Source organism: Rhinolophus sinicus, chromosome 16, assembly GCF_057876585.1.
Source record: "Rhinolophus sinicus isolate RSI-liver-muscle chromosome 16, RSI-T2T, whole genome shotgun sequence".
In the NCBI taxonomy this organism is placed as follows: domain Eukaryota; kingdom Metazoa; phylum Chordata; class Mammalia; order Chiroptera; family Rhinolophidae; genus Rhinolophus; species Rhinolophus sinicus.
Genome location: NC_142516.1, coordinates 47,052,922 through 47,077,480, shown reverse-complemented (window position 1 = coordinate 47,077,480; position 24,559 = coordinate 47,052,922). Strand labels below are relative to the sequence as shown.

At 40.6% G+C, this 24,559-nt stretch overlaps 1 protein-coding gene across 1 annotated transcript in view; it reads left to right on the top strand.

The window, feature by feature from the left end:
- Positions 1 to 24,559, top strand: part of MAMDC2 (MAM domain containing 2) — a 132,583-nt gene that overhangs the window by 41,791 nt on the left and 66,233 nt on the right. Inside the window, exons 3-4 of the mRNA XM_019730591.3 lie at positions 20,987 to 21,264; positions 22,762 to 22,846. Of these exons, the coding sequence (XP_019586150.3) occupies positions 20,987 to 21,264; positions 22,762 to 22,846 (363 nt within the window). The remainder of the gene's footprint in view (positions 1 to 20,986; positions 21,265 to 22,761; positions 22,847 to 24,559) is intronic.

The window sequence follows — 24,559 nt, the reverse complement described above, 5'->3', positions numbered from 1 at the left end:
TGATACACATTTCTGCCTATCTTGAGTCTCACCCTTCTGCATTTGTCTAATACTGAAACCATTTGTTTTTCCCAATTTGGGTACTTCCTGACTGCTACTTGCTTCCAAATCCTGAGACGTGTGGTAGCACATTCATAGATTGCCCTCAACTAACCCTGTGCCTGCATCTTGTCTTGCATTTGCCTAGTCTTATTGAACTCTTGTCGTCTCTTACCGTGTCCGCCATCTGTGCTTTGTGTATCTATAGAACATATCAGCAAAGTGATAGAAATCAGAAGTTAATCAACAAGAGCACTTAAACTTCAAGATATATATGATTTTATTTTTGTATTAATATAAATTGCCTATTACATACTGTTGAAAAAAGTAGTTCTCTAATGAGAAAACTTCTAGTTATAGAAGACTAAAAGGGCAAATAGAAAAATATTTTTCATTTTTCATTTATTATCTTTCTACATGTTTATTAAAGTAAATTAAATATTCAACTACTGTTGGCAAGATCAATATTATTATTGGAACATGCATTTTTTTTATACAGACTTTAGTCACATTCACAATTTTTACCTGGAATAAAGCAAAGAAAATTATTTCAACTATAGTTGTCAATGACCCATTCTGGCAATTGTTGCTAAAATGTCTTTTTCAAGATAACATTTTTTAAAGATTTGGAATACTCCAAATTTACATACAGTGTCAAAACTTGTCTGGAGGTTAATATCTTTTTAATGTAATCATAATAATTTATGTTCCCACAAAAGTGCTTTTATATGTTTTCATAAAATTTATCATCTCATCTGATTTCCACTACAGTGTGTATGTTTTCTCTATAAAGAAAAACAAATCCATATTAACTTAGACCACTGTGGCTACACATCAGATGTTGCGCAATTGACTGTGTAACAAGTACTCTCTGTTTTTCTAGTTTCTTCTACCATGATCACACTATCTTGAGAAAGGCAAAAACAAAACAAAACCAAAAAACCTCCCAGCACACCACCCTGTACTCTAGCTGCGAGGAGATTGCCCGCCTTGAGTGTGACCAGTGGTGTTTGGGTGTTTGTATTGGCATTTAAGGCAGAACTAATGACTGCATGGAATCATCTCATTCCTCTTCCCAGTCCCTCTGTGACCAATGACCCACATCTCTATGACAGTTCCCAAGGTTAGGAATGCAGATCATTGCCATTAACAACCATTTTATTTCTGTGGAAGGCTAATAAACTCTTCAGGGATTGAGTTCTTGACCTTGGCTTCTGACCAACTCCTAGCATAGAGGAACCACGTTCTTACTCAGGCTGAGCCTTGACTCAATATAGACTTAAGTATAAAAAGAAATGGAATGGTCAGCTAGTCCATTTTATCAATAGAACCCATTCTTCCAACAAAACCTCACAAGAGGTAATGGCAAATCATATAGATAAAAGGAGACCGAGTCCCACAGAATTGAAGTTGGGGAACCTGAATCCCTATTGCCGTCCCATCGCCCGAGGCACTTCAGGGCTCCACTGAGCTCTGTTTGAGAACTACTGATTTTCCGAACTACTGGTTTCTTTATTTTACAGACTGGGAAATGGAGGCTTGGAGAAGTTAACTCACTGTTCAAGGCCACACAGCTAAGTAGGGGAAAAGTTGAGGCAAGAAACTGGTCTTGTGACCAGCTTCTACTGTCCAGTTTACAACATCTGCCTTCTCTCTTTCCTTTTCCCTGTTTCCTCATGATTCAAACTAACACATCATGCACTCACTCTGACTTATATATCAACAAAGCTTTTTTGTCCACAGGTTTAAAAAAATAATCTGAATTCAAACTGACTTAAAGTAAAGGATTTTATCACCTAATGTAAATAAAAAGTTCAGGGATATTTGGCTTCAGGAACAGCTAGGGGCTTAAAAAAACGTCATCCAGTTCAATCTCCCTCTGTTCATACCTCTTGGTTCTGGCTGCTGTTGTACTGGCTTCATTTTCAGGGAAACTTCTTCATAGACTCTAGCAGATGGAGCCCCCAGAATGATGGAGCCAACATTCTTATACTGATAGTTCCTATGAAAGGAAGTTTCTTTTTCACAACAGGTCTCACAAAATTCTTGTAATTGAGCCTCATTTACCTGGGTTTGACCATGTGCTCATCCAAAACCAATCTCTGTGGCCAAAGGGTTTGAGTTACCCAATTGGTCAAGCCTGGGTCATGTGGCCACCCCTGGAAGGGGCGGGTGCGGTTCATCCAACTCAAACCATCTGGACTGAAAGTAAGGAAGGGAAGGTTCCCCAAGAAAAAAACAGGGTGCTGTTTGTTAACCAGAATAGTGAAGGAATAGATGCTGGGAATGTAAAAATGACATGCGCCTACTGCAACATCCTCAACTTAATTGGCTTTTGCGGCTGTTACTTAGCAACAGAGGTAAGAGGGCTCACCACAGAGCTGCCTATACTGTTCTGTAGGACCCCAGACTCCTCTTTGTTATGGATTCTTTTCATTTTATTGCTATTTAGTTAGGGAGTACTAGGGATTTCTTGATTTTTTTTTTTAAAGCATAGAATTTAAACATATCTGTATTTTTGGAGGCAATTGGTAGAAATGTCCAGAGAATCCATTAGAGAGCTGGATACATTTGAGAGTGTTTGGTTGGGAGAGGATGAAACAAGATCATAAAACTTCCACAAAAAGTCTCTAAACAGTACATAGTGTTGACAACCCCACGTTGCCCTGCTCTTCATTCCATTTGCCCCTGGGGCGGGATGCTTTTACATACCAAGCAAGGCTGATAGCTAGGTCAGCTCAGGTGTGCACTCTCAGGCTTGTTCTGTGAGGCAAAGGCCGCCTCTCAGGTTTCCTAGGTGAAGAAATAACAACAACAGTGGGAGAACAACAAGATTGCTTGAGGCTATCACAGTTTTAATCCTGTAGTTTTACAGCAGGATTCCAATTTAGGCTTCAGTTAGAGACATTTCAGGAAACTGGCTAATGGAAATGTTGACTTAGAAATTCACAAACTTGGGTTCTTGTCTCAATTTTGCAATACATTGTCTGGTTGACTTTGATCAAATTTCTTACCCTCTCTGGCCCTTAGTGTTCAAGTCTTGAAACTGAAACATTGAAAATATGATAATAACAACTAACTTTCACATAAATTAGTGTTTCCCAAAGTGTAGTATGCATACCACGGTGGTTCTTAAGGTTATTTTAAGTAGCACATGGCCATAATTTTATTTTAATAATTATGTGTGTGTGTGTGTGTGTGTGTGTGTATTTTCCCCAGTTTTGAGATATAATTGATATATAACTTATGTATATTTTTAAAATGTACTAGATTAACCAGCACAGCATTGCCCAAGTTTTACGGATAATATTGCTAAGGAACCAGATAAAATATTATATTCTTCAAAGATGAGTATAAAGAAAAACATTAAATAATATTAGGACCATTGGTACATAGATATGGTAAAATCATGAAGGTAGTAACGTGAATTATAGAATTTGAGAAAACTCTGATATACATGAGCTCAATATAAAAATTCTTTGGTAGAGTAATATAATAATGATTTGACAGATATGAAATCTGAGAGCATGCTTTAATAAGAACATGCTTAATAGCAGGCACTGTACAAGGTACTTTCCATTCATGAGATTATTAAATTTTCACTAACGTCACTGTGAGAAACAGATTATTATCCCAATTTTACACCTGAGGAACTGAGAATCGGAGGAGGCTGAATAACTCCTGAAGTCAGGCACTGATTGGTTGAGATGGCATTCAAAGTAAGAACTACCTGATTCGAAAACCATGTTCTTTCCACCAGCCACAGTATCTCCCCAGGACTCATGGCTAACAGAGAGGTAACACCAGGGCAGGACCTCATACCTTCTGACATTCAATCCTGGATAGTTTTTTCTCTAAAATTCACAGTGCTTCGAATTCCGGAGGGGCCTTCTGATGCCCTTCATACCCTAGATGAGGTTGGACGCATGAGCTGACAGAACAGGGAGCTTCCTACTTTGTGCAGCTCTGCAAGTGCCCCCGACCCTATATTCTATCAATTCATTATAGCTCTAATTTTATATGTATTGGAATTTTCTGCATCTTAAAAAGTTGTCTCTGAGCTCTGTAAGCTTGCAGTTACTGTAGAGTTTACACCCTAGGAGGGAATAGCTGAGAGCTGGCAGGAAAACCCGTAGAAATAGAAATAGGCTTTCTCAGAGTGTACACAGGATCTGTGGGGAGGGGAAAGGAGACTTGGAGGACAGGGAAGGGGAAGTGGTGCCACACTGAAGAAAGGTTGACTGAAAACTTGAGAAGACACCAGAGATAAACTCCACGTGGTTTTGTTTTATGTCCGTCTACCTCTAGGTCCAAAATAAATCATAGGAACCATTGGTACAATGACTCAATGACACTCTCTTCATGGGATTGCTGTGATGACTTAAAGAGACAAGCACTTACGTGATCTGCACGGGGCTTGACCCATAAGTAGCCCTGCTGAACATGGTGGCTCTTACAGTTCACGGTGGTGGTCATGTGTGCTGTTGAAAATGACATTTTCCCTGGACTCAATTTTCCTGATGCTTGTGTAAATCTAAGATGTTTTGAAAACTCATTAAGTTCTGCATTTTAAAAAAAGCATAAATCAGAGGACAAATGATGACCTGGGAAATCAACACATAAGACAGATATTGGGTTAATGTCCTTAATACATAAAGAATTTCTGTAAATCAATAGTGAAAAACTAACAGCCTAATAGAAAAATGGCCCAAGGACAACACACAAAGGAAATAGCAGTGGCTCGTAAACATAGAAAAAGATGTTAAACTTGACTCATAGTGAGAGAAATTAAATTACAACTGCGATGGCATGCTATTTTTTTAATCTATCAGATGGACAAAGATAAAAAAGTTCAGCACACTGAATTGGTTAGGACGGAGAAAATATTCCCATGTAATTGCTACTGGAAGCATTAACTGGTATCATTTCAAGACGTAAAATTTGGCAATATTTAACTAAAGTATGAATGCATTTCCCCTTTCATTCAGCAATTTCCTTTCTAAGGGCTTTCCCCCCGGCTATACTCAAAACAGTGTGCTACTTGGTTGTAGGTACAAGGAGATTTACTGCCACATTAACTATTGCTTTAATAGTTAATGGTTGGAGGAAGTGGGAATGTACATCATTGGAGCACCAATTAATTAAATTATGGTATATCTGTACAATGGAAAGCTATGCAGTTTAAAAGTATGAGGCAGCTATTGATAGGTAAATAAATAGATAAATCATGTAACAATCTCCAAGATATAGTAAGTTTAAAAAATCATGACAGAATAGTATTTTGTATGTTAACCATTTATGCAAAAGCTAAAGGCTATGTCTAGATATGTGTTTGTATGTATTAGCATATGTATGAATAAAATATCTCTGGAAGAATGTCTTAGAAACCAAGAATAAGAGAACTACTTACCTTCATGTCTTATATCTTTCAGTTGCACACCATTCTGTGTCAAAAAATAATAATAAAAACATAAAAAAAACCATTGAGTCGGCATGGAGAGTGTGGCCCTGGGGCCCTGAGACACAGCAGTCGTATCATTCTTTGCCACCCTTTCCCCTGCTTTGGCTTGGCCCACTGCCAGGCTATGCTAGAGTAAGGCACATAGACAGGCTAGGCACAGAGCCTTCAGGAAAGTCTGATCACAGAGGGTTCGAAAGGGAAGGAGAAAGGAGCCAGTCTCAGCCCATTTAACCTGGGAGGGTCCACAGTGACCCTTAAACTTAATAGTTTCTTTTCACATAAAAAGAGTTGGCCTATAGCCTATGGTGGCCAGGTAAAATACAGGATTCCCAGTTGAATTTGAATTTCATATAAACAACAATTTTTTTTAGTGTAAATACATCCCATGCAATATTTGGGACATACTGAAGTATGTTTAATTGCTTAATCTGGCTGTCTGAGTAGGACCTGGGCACAGCTGCGCAGCAGGCAGCGTGTATTCTCCGAGCCTGGCTTTCCTGATCCGTGACACGGAGGATAATAACTCTCCAGCTTTATCGTGGGGTTGCGATGAGGCTTAAATGTGCCCCACTGCTTTGTGAATAGTAAAGTGCTGTAAAATTGTAAGGAATGAGCACAGTTGCCCTCAGTGTTATTGTGATCAAAACCCTAATCTCCATGGCAAATAATGTATTGAAACCCACTGCCTTTTGACCCACTTTCCTGTGATTTCTTAGAAGCCCTATGCACATAGTCATATATTTATTTTCATACTTAAGGAGGATTTCTAAAATATTAACAGGGACTTCATCATCGGTGTTTATTGTTCTTGGACTTAAATTCGTTGCCTTTATTTTAAACCATCTTTACCTTAGGAGAGTGAGTGGCAGGGTGTACTGCTTAATTCATTTAGTCTATATTTATTGAACACCTACTATGTGCCAGATATTGGAGATAAAGGGGTGAGTAAAATAGATAGATCCTGCCATCACTGAGTGCATTGTCTAGCTGAGGTTCAGCAGTGATAGAACCAAAGTAGGAGAGTAAGCAGATAAGAGTGCTTGTCAAGCCTGGCTTAACTTTGAAATCACCTTGAGAAATTCTCAAAGTTCTGTTGTTAGTAGGGTGACCCACTAACCCAGTTTGCCCAGAATGGAGGGGTTTCCCAGGACGTGGACTGATGTCTAGTAGACCAACGCCTGCCTCAGTGACACGAGTGTGCATCCACGGTTGAGAACTGCTTCATTAGGGGTGTAGAGCATATTGGCTCTTGAACTCAGCGAAGACTCCTTGGCAAATGATGACTTCTCAGCCAGTGTGAATGTGGTTACTTACGTAGATATGTAGAGAGCGAATTCGTGTTGTAAAGCAAACACCTAGCTAACTAGGTAACACAAACATGGAAGGAGCAGGAATCCAGCTGGGACTTGGCAGGACAAGGAATGGCTCTACTTTGCAGTGTATTAGACTGCCATATCGGAGAGCCCAAAGACTGTGTACGTCAGGAGTTTCCTAACCAGCCCCATGTCCACAAGACAAGCTTCAGGGGGCCTCTGTAAAGGAGGCTGATTGGGAGAGAACAGACTCAGTAAGCAAAATTGCTCTGGACAACAAATGACTACAGAAACTATTTAGAGAACTTGGCAATCACGGCCACTCTTTTTTTGCTCTGTTAATAGATGAACTTCTGTGTTCAATTATGTTTGAAAAACAAAATGTTTCAAAGCCGCTAATCTAGATCAGATCACTCATTTTACACATATTATGGGGTTTGTTTTCATTTAAACTCTTCTTCCTATTATTATGCTCATACTATTATAAGTTATATCTTCTCTGGAATGCAACAAAATGATCAGTGTGTACCTATATAGCTATATTTTCTTTTTAAGGTGAGGATTCTTGCTCCTGCTTGTTCTTATACTTTATAAGTACAAAATGCAGAATTTGAAATGAGAAAGTGCAAATAAATGTATATTTATCTCTCTATAAATATAAATAAATATATAGTTAAAATGTATTTAAACTCAGATTTATTTATTTACCTGTACTAAGGTGTAATTTTCATAGGCACTCCTGTTTTATCCTGGCTTGAACGAAGCTGAAATGTGTATAACTCTTTTGGTTTGACAAAATTGCCTTGCATAATGCATGAACCAAAATATTCAGCTGTACTCTCAGCTGTGGTCCTAGCAAAACAGGGAAGATAGAGAGCTCGAGTCTCGTAAGTCAAAATAGGTAAACTTCTCTTCTAAAACCACCACTGGGGCCAGCAGGGTTTAAAGCTGCACCCTTCCTGTCCCTATGGAAAAGGGTGGAACAAACATCTGTGGTGGTGGTTTCAAGTGTTTGGCAGATTGTTTACACTGGAGTTTCCTGGCTTTGTTTTCCTTTTGCCAGGCTTAATGCTTTGTAATCTTTTAGGACTACTTTTGCAGTGTTAGGCATGAAATGAGAATAATTTCCCTGTTGTTAGGGGAAACCAAAGTGGCATTCGAGACGGCTCAGCAATGCTGACTTCATCATTTCTCGATGTATTGCTGGTCTCTGCACTTTGGAGCTCCTTGAAACTTGAGGCTGATAAAACTATAGCTTGCTTTAGAAATGTCACACAGTGAAACATTTTCTGAATGCTTCCCACAAAGTCTACATTCCAGAAAGGCAAAGAATTGTGCATTTTAACAATCCTTTGTATATTTTGACATAATGAGAATTTCTGTTTCCGTGTTCACAGGGGGGAGCATATGTGAAAATATTAAGTGTGGTGTGAGTTACCAGTGAAGTTACATTAAATATCATATTTCCTAAAATAAGAGTCTATTGAATAATTGTTACAAAATTCAAAACCAATGAGAAATCTTCACATTAAAAGAGTTTTAGCATATCCTTTATAGTAAACATAACAAGATACATCTATTATCAGGAAGGCGTTTACTCATGTACCCTACTAGGAGGCAAGAAGATATAGTGTGTGCCTGTACGTGCTTCAAATCTAGTGAAGAATACTTCAAGTATACTGCTTGGAAAAGTAGTAGCTAAACAAGACTACTATGTACAGTTGTCTAGGTTGTGCATTGCACAACTCTACTTAGTGGCCCTGTTAAGCTAAGACCTCAATGAAGTGTAGGAGTGAAGTAGGAAAGGAGGCAGAAAGTAGTGGTAGAACATTAGAAGGAAGAGAGATGAAAGAGTATCTTAGCTAAAGAAAACAGCATGTGAGAAGGCCTGGATGCAAAAGAGAGTGTGGTGTCTTAGCTTAGAGAAACTAAAAGAAATTCTGTGGCTGCCCTATAGACTGTGGTGGTTAAATATGAGGGCGGAACACCTTATAAATCAAGGACAGTGGGGATCTCTTTAGTGAGGACTCTCAAGTGTTTAAGGCCAGGAAGCAAAAGGATCAGTTCGGCAGAATAGAACTAACACGACGGGTACAGTGTGGAGATCAGATTAGAGCGGGGCAAGACTGAAGAGGGAAGACCTATTGTGAGGCTGTTGCAATAATCCAGGGGAAAAAAGATGGTGTTCTAAACTGGTACAGTAGAGGGAACTTGGTGGAATGGATGGCTTTCAAAGAAATTCAGGAAATTAAATTATCAAGATTGGTAGAATTTTGGAGAAAGAAGGAGACAGAGGAATCAGTGAAGTTGTTGAGATTCCTTGAGTGGTCCTCAGAGAGTTGGGGGCTCAATTCGCTCAGATTTGGAACACAGAGGAAGAGCAGGATTTGGGGCACAGAGAATGAGTTTAAGTGGAGATGCCCAGCAAGCAGTTAGATGTATGGGTCTGGAAGTTAATAAGGGATGAAGCCTGTGGTAAGACTTGGGAATCACCTGTATAAAAATGAGGCTGGAGGTCTTAGGGGTAGTGAATCAGTCAGGTAGTCTGAAAACCTATAGCAGAAAAAACTAAGCAACAGTGGTTTAAATGGGGATTTGTTTTTCTCTTTCGTAATGAAAAGCACAGAGATTAGAAGTCCAGACTGGCTGGAACACTCCACACATGAGCAGGAACGCTGGTCTGTCTGTGTTTCTACCCTGCCCTCGGTGATGGCTTCCATCCTCAGGGTCATCTGCTACGGTAACAACTGTGTCAGTTTGCCTGGGACTGAGGCATTTCCCAGGACATAGGATTTTCCATTTTAAAACCAAGAAAGTTCCCGGATAACAGGCATGAGTTGGTTGTCTTGTCACCTACTGGTTTTAAGACGGCCACTGCAACTCCAGCCCGTGGTATCCATGCCTCAGACGGGAAGAGAGAAGAAGGGAGAAGGATCAAAGGGGCATGCTGCCTTAGTCAGGCTGTCTTTAAGGAGCTTTCTTGGAAGCCCTACTCAACAACTTTCTTATATCTCTAGGGCTTAGCCTTTGTCTCCTCTATATGCAAGGGTGCCCTGGCAACGGCAGTGTTTTGGCTGGGTACATTACCAGCCCCAATCACATTAGGGGAGGAAGCAGGAGAGAATGGATGTTGAGTAGGCAATTAACAGTTCTACCTCTAAGAGGAAGACTCATCAGAGTAGAGAAACCAAACCCAGACCCAGTGAAACACAAAGACCCACTGAAGAGACAAAGTAGAGAATCTCACTAGAAGACTGAGAATTAGCAGGTGGAAGGTCAGAGCAAAACCATGAAAGTAGATATCAAGGAACCCAGAGGAAGAATGCCCTTTAAAATCAAAGGGGGGTCAGAGAGGTGAATGCCACTTGCATGTGATTTTATAAACAAGAGCCACCTCTAAGGGCAAAAAGTGCCACAAACTTCCTGTGGAAATTCCCCTCACTCCCCAAACGCCAAACACCCCAGATGTGGGAAGAGGTGCTGAGTCGGAGAAAGAAGTTGAACCCTATCTGCCCCCCATGGCCTGGTCCCAGGACCAGGGCAGACGGTACTAATCGATGGTGACATTCTATTCAGTGAATCTGCATTTGGCCTCACAGTTTTCTTCAGTTTTAATCCCTAATGACACTGGAGAAAAAAAACCTCCTCTGGCACTATTGAACATAAAAGTCCCCTCCAGCCCTGACATATTTCTACAGAAGTTCTGCAGTCATAAGCGAAGCTCTAGCTCCGTTGGTGAGAGGAGCAAAGTCTTATTTATAAAGAAATACAAGGACAACTGAAAAGTCAGTGTCTACCTCAGGAGAAAGGGCTTACCCTGCCCACAGCACTGTGGGCTGGGAGGACACTGAAACTCACACATGGCAATTTTATGCTGCTCTTTAAGTGCAGGCTTTCCTTTTTCCATAAACAAAGCTATATTCGAAATGTTCCCCCAAACTAAAACCTCTTTGCTAAACTAGGGAGGGTTTCATTCTGGGAGGGGTTTCTTACCATTTGGGACAATGATAGGACTGCAAATGCTAGACATTTCTCAATTATAGATCACTTTGCCCATCACATTTCAGAAGTGGGACTTGATTACAAAGTTGCACTGCAGGTCAACCATCCTCAGGACATTGATTTCTGAGAGATTCAGATTTAAACTCATATCTCTTCAATCTCTTCCTCTCCTAATCCATGGAAACTGTCCAGAAGCCAAGACTCTCATGCGGAGTTATTGTATGGGAATGAGAAATTTATTGAACCTCTGTCATTATTGGGGACCTCATATTAGAGGAGAAGGAAGAAAAGAAGCCATTCCCATCAAAAACTTTTTGAAAAAGGATGTGCCTTGCAAAACCCTGTGGGGAGATTCTTTCTAATCCAGCAGGGAGATTGGGAGCCTGGCAGATTTGTTTTTGTTGGATAGCACCCTTTGTCTGGCAGTTAGGGGTCCAAATCCAGCATGCAAATGGATTACCCGTAAGATGCACACATAGTGCCTTCTGCTCAATGCACATTAGTGAATACTTCTTAAGACACTGGGCTGAAACTCTGAGCTGTGCTTTGCACATTAGGTTGATACTCATGGGTCTCTGGGCTGCCACTGTTGCCCTTATGCTGAGGGGCCCCATAACCCTTCATCTCCATATTGCCTCACACCCCACTCCCAGAAGGCTCTACCAGGAACACTGCCTGGGGTCCTCTGAGGCCAGGACTGGGGGTGGGGTATGGTTTCTGTCCATTGCCACTAACCACAATGCAGATGCAAATGTCTTATTCTATATCCACTCATTCTAACCATCAATTTGGAGAGGAAAAGGTATACTATTATAGATTTAATTAAAAGACATACCCTAATGTTAGAAAACTTGACATGTTTGAAACCCTTTCAGATTTCAGGCAATGAGGCAGAAAAGTTAATCTGGTTATTGTGCGATCAACAGGAAAACTATTTGCAGAAAAGCCTACATGAGCTTCCATATACAAACGTACATCCCATCAGCTTCCCAGTGTAAGGAAAAGGAAGACAACTTTGCTCTCCTGCCATAGGAAAGTGAATACAGTTATGAAAAGATAAATTAATAAAGAGACAAGGAGATATTTGGAGTTAGCGTGGTTCAAGGGAAATGCAAGGGCTTGGAGCCAGACCTTGGTTTACTAGCGGTGACCTTGGATTGCTGCATTAACCTTCATGAGTCTGTTTCCTCCCTTGTAATGTGGTAATTCCCACCTGATAGGATCATTTGTCATTTTTAGGAGGGAAGAACTTATGTCAATAATCTAGTTCCTGCAGCACAATGACTGTTCATTCCCTTTGAATATTTGTTTTCTAATAGATGACATGAGATGAATTCATAAAATCTGTGTTCATTTTCATATGATTAAAATTATATGCATGTAGTGATTTATTAAATAAACTACAGAGGATAATCATAAAGCTGGAAACTTCAAACAGAAGGTGAGGATATTTTATGCATTGTCAAAGTATTGTGATTTTTCTTAGATAATTTCAGAGCAGCGCATTCTTCTGCCAAAGATAACCAGTAGATGTATGAATAATCGTGAATCGTATTGATAAAGAAAAAGTCAGATCTTAACAATCCCAAGTATTTAATACCATTGTTGGCACTTGAGGAATGCTACCGCATTTATTTTCTAAGAACACAATCAACTGTTTTTGAGAAATTCTATGCCCATTGCATTTTTTACACATATTTAGTTATTTGACTTTTTAATTTTTTGGAAATTCTTTGATGTGCAAAGAAAGCAAGATTCCTTCAAAATGTGAGCTGACGGCCTATCCATAATTGAGGATGTAGTTCCCTGGAGGCATTCTTTCTCCACAACAGGCATCTGGTTCTTTGCAAACAACTTTATGAACATTTGCTTGATGCATTGCACGTATCCTTGTCCAAGGCTGCTTTGATCAAATGATAGATTGCAAAAATGATTGTCATAGCAGGAAATATAGTTGTGCAATGGGGTGGAGCAGACTAGAAGGCACTGGGACCTAGAAAAAGATGTACTCATAGCAGTAGAGCAGGCAATAGGGAGAATGGGTCTTCCATACAGCGGGCAGAAGTTGGTGCCAGAAGCGCTGGGCAGCCGGTAGAACAAGCAGCAGTTAGAACCGGAGGCCCAGTATGAGATGATGAGATGGGCTGACCCTCAGGAGGAGCATGTTCATCAGATATCTGGAAAAATAAGACCTAACATTTATTAAGATCTTACCATGTTCCCTTGGGCACTATGTTAAGTGCCTTCCTACATTATCTTACTTGGTCTTCTTTAAAACTCTGCAGAGTCAGTCTTTTAGCATCCTCATTTTACCAGTGAAGAAAGTGAGTCTCAGTATAAGTAACTTGCCCAAAGTGACATGATTTGTAATTGGTCTGACTGGGATTTGAACCAATATATGCCTGCATGATAAGCACTTTATAACCACTCCACTGTACTGCTTCCACAGGCAGGACCCAGTCCAGGCAGGCAGTGAGACATTCAGGAAATCTGGTGAGAAGGTCCGCGCCTGAGTGCAGGGGCTGAACTCCAGTCTGAGAAGGACGCTGCCCAAAAGGAGGGAGCGTCCTAGTCTCAGACACACAAGATACCACGCTAAACAAAATAGAGATGTAGGTGTCGTTATTAGACCTGGGTTTCAGCCAGAATCATAACAAGGGTAAATATGCTGAATTTCACTTTAGATGATGATTAATCCTGGGTGAGAGCCAAGGGGGCTTAGTTAGGAAGAGACGAATCTCTGAGGATGAGCCCAGCCCTCAAGAGGATAAAAGTGTAGATTTCAACATCAAAAAGTCAGTTAAGGTGAAATGAATGAAGACTGTTCTTAGCAATTCGCATTGAAAATGTGCTGCTGGTCTGCTGCCCGAACCATATTGGTGTCCATGTAAACGGCATCCAAACCTGCTCTGGTGTGGGAGATTGTGTCCTGAGGGATCTGGAAAAGGAGATTATGCTGGCATTGCAAAGGTATATTATCTTAAATGCAAAAAGACAACAGACAGGCTCGCTTAAGGTAAAGACTAACCTTTGCCAAGGAAACTGGAGGCCTAGGACATGACTACTCACTATGACCTGCTTTTAGTTAGGAATTTCTATGTTCAGACCATCCTGTGTGGTTATTTTCAGTCTCCAAATTTGTAAGACCCACCATGCAGGCCTCCCCTGAGCTTGTCAGGTGTAGTGTGTGGTCCCTTTTTTGTCCACATTGGAAAAAAAAGAAGACAAAATTTCACACTATCGCTGGAACAATTAAAGGACTCCTCCCCCTGATGATGAGAAGAGGAATAATTAACACTACAATCACAAAGCATTTGTATATGCATCATTTTCATCAGGTTCTCACAATCCTATAGATATACATCTCACTTGAACTTCACCTTCTAAACTCAGCACAATAGTTGAAATTGGATACTGTCAAAATTGCCCTTGAAAGTTCCTTAATTATGCACTGTACAGTATACATAGTTTTCTATATATTATACCATTTCTATGTCTAACACAGCCAATTTTCCTTTTTGTGTTGAAATCTATAAAATAGATTCGGTAGCTATTTGTATGAAATTTTTTTTTTCATATGTCTATGTGTATATTGCAGTGGTTGGATTGTTTTCAGTTGCTTTATTTTTTTCTGAGTACACTGAATGATTTCCCACGTATTGAATGTATGTGTAAGACTCCGCTGTTTTATTATTCCCATTTTGCAGATAAGGAAATTGATGACACAGTTCGCGAACACATGATAAAGTTTTAAGCCCAGGTTATATTTCACAAATCCAGGGTGGGGTCCATTGTACCCCATAGTCACCCAGCATGAGCATCCCACCTGAAGGACGGGACATTCATTAGCAAACAGAACTGCAGGGGTGCCAAGAAATTCCTCGTGACTCCTGCCATGGCCACCGGGCCAGAGTGGTGGCCTGAGATTTAGACCTATCACACTGCACCTTGACCGTGAGAAGTCATTAATACATTCAGCTCTAGCTGTGCAGATGTGTCCAGCAATTAAGCATGACCTCAAAACCCAGTTCTCTATGTCTGCCTTCATCGAAACGCAAAAGCTTTTTCTGTTGTCGTTTTCTGATGCCTGCCTGTGACTGGAAGATATGTTCAGACCCGGAGGCACGCGGAGCTTGACCTTTATGGCAGGATGGGTTTGTTATTAGTTTCGATTGGTGACTTACTTTTAAAAAATCTGTTTGGAAGTTTCTGGCTCTTCTCTGACCCTGTAATAAAGATTTTATCATTTCCAATGTCTCCTAAAGCAGTTTGAATTGCCTCAACGCAACATTTGAAAAGGATCCTTTCTTCCCCTCCTGTCATCATGCTCCAACACTAGCTAGTAAATCTCCCCCCAACCTTTGGCCTGATTGACTCATAGTCAACAACCCAACCCACATGTGATTTCTGCCATTCTTTGCCTTTTTCTTATTTATTTGTGTTTGCTTTAACATTTTAGTTAAAAAAGATGTGGAAAGGGAGTGATGTCAGCAGGAATGGTGGATTAAGTACTTCAGAAAATCCTGTCCCCATAAAAGCAATGAAAACACTGGCAACAATTGTCGAAATCGACCTTTTAAGAACTTGAAATTAACCAGACTTGCAATATTCCGAAGCATTTATTCAAGAACAAAGACTGAATATCAGTAAGAACAGTGATTTTTGTTATTTTAACTTGCCCTATTCCTGTCCTGATCTTTATGGAAATGCAAGGGCCCCAGAATAGTCAAAACAATCTCAAAACAGAAGAATGAGGTTGGAGGGCTTACACTTTCCAATTTCAAAACTCACCACAAAGCTATAGTAAGCAAGACGGTGTGGTGCTCCTATATGGACAAATTTGAGAGTTAAAAAATAAATCCTTATATATATGCTCAGTTGATTTTCAACAAGGGTGCCAAGACAACTTAATGGGCAAAATCTAACTCAAAATAGATCAAAGACCTAAATGTAAGAGCTAAAACTGTAAGCCTCTTAGAACAAAACAGGTATAAACCTTCATGACCTTAAATTAGAAAATGGTTTCTTAGCTATTACACCAAAAGCACACATAACCAAAGAAAAGATAGAAAATTGGACTTCAAAATTAAAAACTTTTGTACTTTTTTGTACAACCCACAGAATGGGAAAAAAAAAATATTTGCAAGTCATGTATCTCATAAGATCTAATCTTCAAGAATATGTAAAATCTCTTATACGTCAACAACAAAAAGATAAATACCCCAATTTTTAAAATGGGAAAAGGCTTAAATAGAAATTTCTTCAAAGAAGATGTACAAATGGCCAATAAGCACACACCGAAAAAATGCTCTATGTCATTAGTCATTAGAGAAATGCAAATCAAAAGCGCAATTAGGTATCACTTCATACCTATTAGGATGGCTATAATTAAAAAACAGATGGAGAGTAACAAGTATTGGTGAACATGTAGAGAAATCGGAACCTTCATACGTTGCTAGTGGACATGCAAATGCCACTTTAGAAAACAGTTTGGCAGCTCCTCAAAAAGTTAAACACAGCGTTACCGTATGACCTAACAATTCCACTCCTAGACATATTCCTAAGAGAAGTGAAACTTATGTCTACATAAAAATGTGTACACATGTGTTCATAGTAGCATTATTATAATAGTCAAAAAGTGGAAACAACCCAAATGTCTATCAACTGATGAGTGGATAAATAAAAAATAAAATATGGTATATCCATAAAATGGAATATTATTCAGCCTCAATAAAGAATGAAACTCTGATACATGCTACAACATGATAAACCTTGAAAGCATTATGCTATGTGAAAGAAACCAGTCACAAAAGGCCACATATTGTATGACTCCATTCACATGAAATTTCCAGAATAGACAAACCCATATAGATAGTAAGTACATCTGTGGTTTCCAGAGGCTAGGAGGAGGGAAAAATGAGGAATGACTGCTAATAGGTATGGGATTTCCTTTTGGGGTGATGGAAAGGTCCTAGAAATAGTAGTGGTATTGGTTGCACAATTTTGTGAATATACTAAAAATCACTGAACTGGATTGAAAGGATTAATTTTATTGTATGTAAATTATGTCCAAGATTAACTTCCAGATGTCACTCTCATGAGGATGGAATAAATGAAACATTTCACAAAGAAGACTTCATTAACTCACTTTCCCAGTGGTAAAATGATTCTTAACAGAGTAAGAAGAAACCACTCACCAACAATGTTTATCAATTTGTTCTGGAACAGGAATATTGGTTTTTAAATATTTTTATTATTAATTTTTCACTACAGTTGACATTCAATATTATTTTATATTAGTTTCAGGTGTACAGCATAGTGGTTAGACATTTACATAACGTATGCAGTGATTCCCTCCGATAAGTACCCAACTGGCATTATATACATAGTGGTTGCAACATTATTGACTATATTCTCTATGCTGTACTTTACATCCCTTGTCACTGTTTTGTAACTACCAATTTGTGTTTCTTAATCCTTTCACCTTTTTCACCCAGCTCTCCAACTGCCTCCCCTCTGGCAACCATCAGTTTGTTTTCTGTATCTATGAGTCTGTGTCTGTTTTGTTTGTTCATTTACTTTGTTCTTTAGATTCCACATATGAGTGAGATCATCTGGTATCTGTCTTTCTCAGTCTGACTTATGTCACTGAGCATAAGCCCCTGTTGGTCCATCCATGTTGTCACATAGAGTAGCAATTTTGTTAGTGACGGTCCAGGGTAAGTCACCATCCCTGATACCACGTTTCCCCAAAACTAAGACCTAGCCAGACAATCAGCTCTAATGTGTCTTTTGGAGCAAAAGTTAATATAAAACCCGGTATTATATTATATTATAGGTATTGTATTATATTATATTATATTATATTATATTATATTATATTATATTAAAGACCCGGTCTTATTTTACTATAAGACTTATTTTACTATACTTATAGTAAAATAAGACTGGGTCTTATGTTAATTTTTGCTCTGAAAAATGCATTAGAGCTGATTGTCTGGCTAGGTCTTATTTTCGGGGAAACACGGTATCAGTATCTTCCTCATTCTTTCTTTATTTCCTAAAACTTATTTAAAGTATGCCATGTTCCTTCTAGTTCAGTTTAGCTCTAACATGACCACAAAAGATACTCTAACACTGAAGCCATAGCAAGGATAACAATTTCAACTCAAGTGCCAAATCAGATTTCTTAGTAATGGCTACATGGAATGTTGTCTTTAGAAGGATTCTGAGGCTATATCCAGGCTGAACAGGAAAAAAAAAAAGTAGTGATTAATTGAGAAAAATCTGTCTTGAGCTTGGCAGTAGTAGTAGAGGTGAGTACCACTTGGGCTAGTTATTCGATCTAGGAAAATGCATTATTCTGCTGAGTGGATGCAAAAACAGTTGGGTAAATAAATCTTTGGGTGGGTCATAATGCAGCCAATAGGCCCATTCACACAGCATGACCTAAAAATGAATTTGAGTCCTGTAATTTACATGCAAAAATCCCCAAATTTTGGAATAGTCAACATTTATGGCTCAGATGTCAAAATCGCTCAGTAAATAGCACCAACTTTCATACTGTATAAGGTCATACTTTTCATACTGTATAAGATCGAAGTATTTTAAACAATGCATTTTATATAGTGTGAGCTATCAAAGGTTCGTAACGGGAGCATTAGCATATCCTTATAATAACATCTGACATAGTGAGAGAAAATGTCAAGAGCGATTTTTTTATTACGTTCATTGAAAAAAAATCAAGATAATCACCAGTAGATGAACTCTGAGGCTGCTATGCCCCACACTAACTAAGTTTGAGTTTTACCTCCAAATAGAACTCCGCCCTCCTTTACTTCCTACAGTAGCCTGCTCTTTCTTTGCTAGATAAGAGGTGTCTGAAGAATGAGTCCTATTTCTCTGTCACATTTGGCAAAACAATGGTTCTCAAATTGTGATCCCTGGGCCAGCATCAACATCACCTAGAACTTGTCAGAAATACAATCTTTTAGAAATGCAGCATCACCCAAGACCTGCTGGGTCTGAAACTCTAGGAGTGTGCCCAGCAAATCTGTGTTGGAACAAGCCCTCCAGGTGACTCTGGGCTCAAGTTTGAGGGCCTTTGCTGTGACTTGTTCTCTTCTAGAATGGAGAAAGGAAGGAGGGGATAAGAGAACAAGAGAAGTTGGGGAAGTGCCCAGGGAGAAGTGGGCCTCGGATGGCAGCAAAGCTGGCGTGGGATGTGAATCTCCATAGGACCCAGTGGGGACTCTCTTTGTTTATTTCCTCTTTTATACCAACTCTCTGGTTCCTCAGAAAAGGTTTAAAGGGCTCTCAGGATCTCCTCGAGTCCTCATCTTCACCCCACCCAACTACCAGCTGTTTAGAGTCCCTTCTTTTGAGGCCAATGCAGAGAGTAGGGAAAGGAAAATAGCGCTCAGACATTCCTCATGTCACAGTGAAGCAGCATTTTTAGTCAAAAAAGGGTTGGCATCCAGATGCCTGGCTTAGTACGTCAAAACCCAACAGCCCCCAACGCTAGTAAATAAATGTGTGTGAAGTACTTAAAACAATGTCTGGTTCACAGTGAGTGTTCACTGAATGCAGAAGGCAACAGTGTTGGTGGTGATTGCTGCGAGGGCCAGATTTCTCCACAGAGGTGCCTGGGTTGGTATCTTGAAGCAATTGCTATTTGCACCCAGCTGGTGGTTGCTATGTTAAGAAGACTGCCAGCTGGACGTAGCTCTTGATCTTGAAACGCTTCGCAGGCAACTGAGGCTCCCTGAAGGCAATGCCCTCACTGTGCGCCAACTATTAGGATGGTCATCAGTTGAGCTGCTGCTTGCCTGGCAGTACTCGTCACAGAGACAAGAATCCTGTCTGATCAGCATTTGGGAGGAGGGGCTGAAGAACATCAAGCAAGCAGAGGCATGTCAGGGCCTTTCTAGTAGGAGTTTAGTGTTGGGGAGCCCAAAATTCAAGGGGTGGAGTGAGTGGTCACATGATGAGAGACAGCAGGTTAGACGCTGGCCACTAAATGTGTGAACGTCTGAGCAAGCATGATAGTTGCAGGCCAGAAAGGCAATGGGTCCCTGGGACACACAGGCAGATCAGATCACTGCTATAGGAAGCTGATGGCCAGGGTTGGATTTGAAAGACTCAAGTTAAGGTTCTTGGTTCCAATCTTTTTTTTCCACCCCCATAAAAATGCTGTTCTAAATTCTGATGTAGCCAAGAGAGCACCACTTGTCAATATTAGGAAGATGGGGAGAGGGGGCAGGAGGAGGGCAGAGAGCTGGAGAGAGGGAAAGGAAAGGGGAAGAGGGTGGAGCAGGATGGGGTGGGGGAGGGAAGGAGAAGACAAAAAGAAGAGGAGAGGGAAAGAGGAAGGAGAAGGGAGTGAGAAAGGGGAGAAGGGAGTGGAGGACAAGGAAATGATGATTGACAGTCCCAGAGTCCCCATGCTTTCCAAGCCCGGCCCTACATGTTTTGTATATGCTTTCTCAATTTAGTTATCGGAACTATGAGATTTGGTCATGGAAGAGTCTAGAGACCCTAAAGAGAATCTTATTCCTAATGAAAAAAAAAAAGTTTACAATGAGCTTTTTCTACTTAGGCCCCAAGATCTGAGGAAACCGAATCGACTCAATCTATTGTAATGATGCAAGTTAAATGCAGATTGGATCATTAGGTATGAGGGGAGCTATGGCAGGAGAAGATTGAGTTCACTCCACTCTTACATAGTTCCCCTACTCCTGCTGTTCCTCCAGATTCAGAAGCGCCTTAGCCTGGGTTCTCAAATTCATATGCATATGGGGACCAAGAAGATGAATGAAGTGTGCTAAGTGGGTCTGGTATAACGGGACAGAGACATTTGGCTTCCGTGTCAGGAGGTACTCAAAGGAGTAGTAGAGATTATGGCAAAGTGCAGCTCACATATCACCCTCTGAAGAGGCAGCGCTACTCAGCTCCACCCCGTTGTTGTCGTGTGTTAAGTGGCCTCCGCGTTGCTGGACCTTCTAGTTTTTCACAAGAAGGCAGAAATCCAGCAATCAGACAACATTTGGGGGACTAATAAAATGCATTTGTAGGCTGTACCTGCCCTCCGATTGACTGGACTGCAGTTGTGTATTTTCCCGAGTTGCCAACAGAAGTTTGATCCCTTCCCTGTGTTATTTTCTCTTTCCAGGCCATTACATCTATGTGGACTCCTCCTTTGCTAAACAGGGGGAGAAAGCAGTGTTGCTAAGTTCTGACTTACAGGCTGAGGAGTGGAGCTGCCTCCGGCTGGTCTACCAGATAACCGCGTCTTCTGGGTCTGGGTCTGCATCAGATTCCAGCCGACTGAACCTCTACTTGAGATTTGAAGACGAAAGCTTTGATCGCTTGCTTTGGACAGCTAAGGAACCTTCGGACAGCTGGCTCATAGCCAGCCTGGATTTGAAAAACACTTCCAAGAAATTCAAGGCAGGTGGAATTTTGGAGGGAGGTGCAGGGTTTATCCGTGGCTTTATGCTGTTCTGAGGCCTTCTGAAAGCTTCCACCATTGAAATTAATTATCTCCTGTGTTAGGGAGTGATTTTTTATAGGAGATGCATCAGAGAAGAATATTAGTAATGGGAATTAGTATGTTGTTTATCTCTTAAAAGAGCTTCCTTCCAGATTTCTTTCCTGTCAGTTTAAATGGGACTTTAGTACAAATCTAAATGGGGCCTAAACCAACCTCTTCAATGGAAATTTATTTTCCAATGGGTGTTAAGGAAGCATTCTCATTTCTTATAATTTTGTTTCATTCTTCTAAGTTGTGTGTGGTATATGTTTATGTTATCTCCCTAATGGTTTGTTTGCTACAAATTTTAAACAAAACATTAGCCATAATAAAAGGAAAAAGGAAAAGTACTTTCCTACTTTGAAAGAGGAAAGCTATTTAAAGGACATGCTCAGATTCCTTTTCCAAGATGGAAGTTGTTCCACCGGAAATGTTGGAAAAGGAAGGTAGAGCATGTAAGATAAAGTTGGATGTGGACTGGAGTAGGGAAAATGGATGGAATCTGGACTCACTTGACCATAAAGTGTGATATTTAGGGAGACTATGTCATAAATGATACAATGGAGCCTTCATGAATATGTTGTCCATTCCTAACCCCCTTTCAATTTCCTATCCCATCCCACTTCTTCGAAAGTTTTGAAATCTCCTCCGTCCCTGTTTGCTTGTTCCCCATCAGGCAGCCAGCTCAAGGGAAGGTGCATTGAGGGTCTGAGATTCCTATTTCACACATCCTCCCAACAGCATATCATAGCCTAAACCCACCAACATAGTTGCAAAATATTGGGCTAAAATCACTAAAGGAAAGTGAGTACTTTCAGAAACAGGACCAAACATGAACGACAATGGTGCTTGAAATCAGCCGTATCAATTGTCACGCTTCTATCTGTTCCTTGTGTGAAATTTTCAAAATTGTCAGCACTATAGATACTACAAGTTAGTTTATTTAGGAGCCTCCTCCATCTCATGTGGAGGTCTCCCACCACTCGTCAGATTTTGCACCCTATCTCCTCCTCCACGGGATTTCTCACCCCTGAAGCTTCTGGCTTCTGTTCCTGATCGTTCTCAGGATGGATTCCCCCAGAGGCACAAGCTCTCCTCTCCACCCACAAGCACTGGAAAAGGTGGTGTTTGGGGTAACAGTGGAAGGCACCTGACTCTGAGCTTTTATTGGGCAGTTTACTCACCTCAGAGTTCTGGGTATATATGTACACGCATACACACACACACACACACACACACACACACACACACTTTTATAAAGTCCGTCATGAGATTGATATCCAATAGCAATTGGCTGAGACAAGCAATGTCATTTTGCCTTCTTTTGCTGAACAGCTTCTGACTAATAGCTGAAATATTGAAACAAGAAAACATGTTTTGGAGTCTCACTCCCTTTTTTCCCATGTGTTGTGCAGATTTTAATAGAAGGTGTGCTAGGACGGGGAAACACAACCAGCCTTGCACTCTTTGAAATCAAGATGACAACGGGCTACTGTATTGGTAAGTGGGTTTCATTTTCAATGTATCAGAACATGAATCTTTTTCTAAAATCCACTGTTGCCAGGGGTAATTGAATCAATCCTAAAGTATTTTATAGATGCACTGTATTATGCATAGTAGTTAAAATTCTTTGCTAGGTTCAGCTGAATGACATATTTTTGTTTCTGTCTTTAGCATGGGAAGGCTCATTAGAGTTTGCCTGGACTGGCTGGATTAATGAAAGAAAATTAGATGCAGCAATGATAACCTAAGCTGCTGCCTTAACCTTCGCATAAAAGTAATTTCCAGTTTGCTGTGAACTCAGCTTTTCGTAGCATTTTCCAGAAAAGCAAGCATCGTATTACCTTCTTTCCTCACTTTACTTCATTTTTCTCTTCGACCTCATTGCCTTTGTCTTTTTATTCACAGTTGTCACTTAGATTCCACTTGAGCAGGGTTAGTTGGGTGCCTCTTATGTGCCAGCTTCTGAGGGGCCGTAAGGAAAAGACATAGTCCCTGTCCTGTGGCCGCTCACCTTCTACTTGTCTACCCCGAAGCTATTTCTATATATGATGAAATTGCCGGAGAAGGACAAGCCGTATTGTAGAGGTGCAGCAGGGAGGTGGGGAGATCGGAAAGGACTGAATTCAGGAGATGCATTTGAGCTGGCATTTCAAGGAGAAGAATTTAGTCAAGTAAAGGTGCTGGGTAGGAAGTCTCCAGTGGAGAGAAAGCACAGAACAAGCTCAAGCAAAGGCTAGAAGCTGAGTGGGGTGTTTGAAGTGAGAGGCAGGACTGCTAAGGGAGTTTGTTACAGAAGACTCTGGATCCAGGCTGTGGAGCTTGGGTTAATGAATTACAGGGCTGGGAGGTCCTACAAGTCAGTCAGCGGGGGAGGGGTTTACAGCTGCGGTGTGCAGATGATGACTCTGGCTGCCACATGGAAAATGAGTTAGAAACAAGGAAAATGCTTAAGAGGTAGGAAACTCCCTAGGAAGTGGTTGTGACCTTACAGGGACATAATGAGGGTCTAAAATTGGGGTTGGCAATGGAGTAGGAAAAAAGCGGTAGGTTTGAGAGATTTTTCAGCACTGACAGTACTTGGAGGTTGAATGGCTGTGGAGAGGAAGAGAGTATCAAAGATGATTCTGAACACAAAAGAGCCTTTGCTGATTCCTGGAGTCTCACGTCTCTGTTTTGGCCTTGCAATGACGCCATTGCAAGGGAAAGAAAACAGCCTGAAAATGTGACCATTTTCTGAAGATACAGTGAGTTTGGGCCCCAGCTCCCTTCCTTGAACCTCCCTGAAGCTCCCACAGTCTGTTGCCTGGGTCTTAGACAACCAACTGACTAGTCAGACACATGGGTTAGAGCGCCACCTGCTGGCTCAGTCAACCCTCGGGGCTTCAGTCAACCCACGGAGCCTGTAAAATGGGGATAAACCTCGTCCTTCAAAGGATTATTGTGGGGACTAATGAGGTCATGGATATATAAGCAATTCGTGCGGTGCTGGACACTCAAGAAATGTTAATTTGCTTTCTTCAAGTCACTTGCTGGCTTCTGGTTTGTTTAGAAAACGGGAGTGCCAATGCTTTTATCTTATTAAACTTATACTGACACTCTCACTTCTCCTTTCTTTGTATGACTCTGTTTGCTTCTCTCAGTTCCTTATCTATAAAATGAGGTTAATAATAGTACTTACCTATGGGGTTGTTCTGAGAATTAAATAAGTTA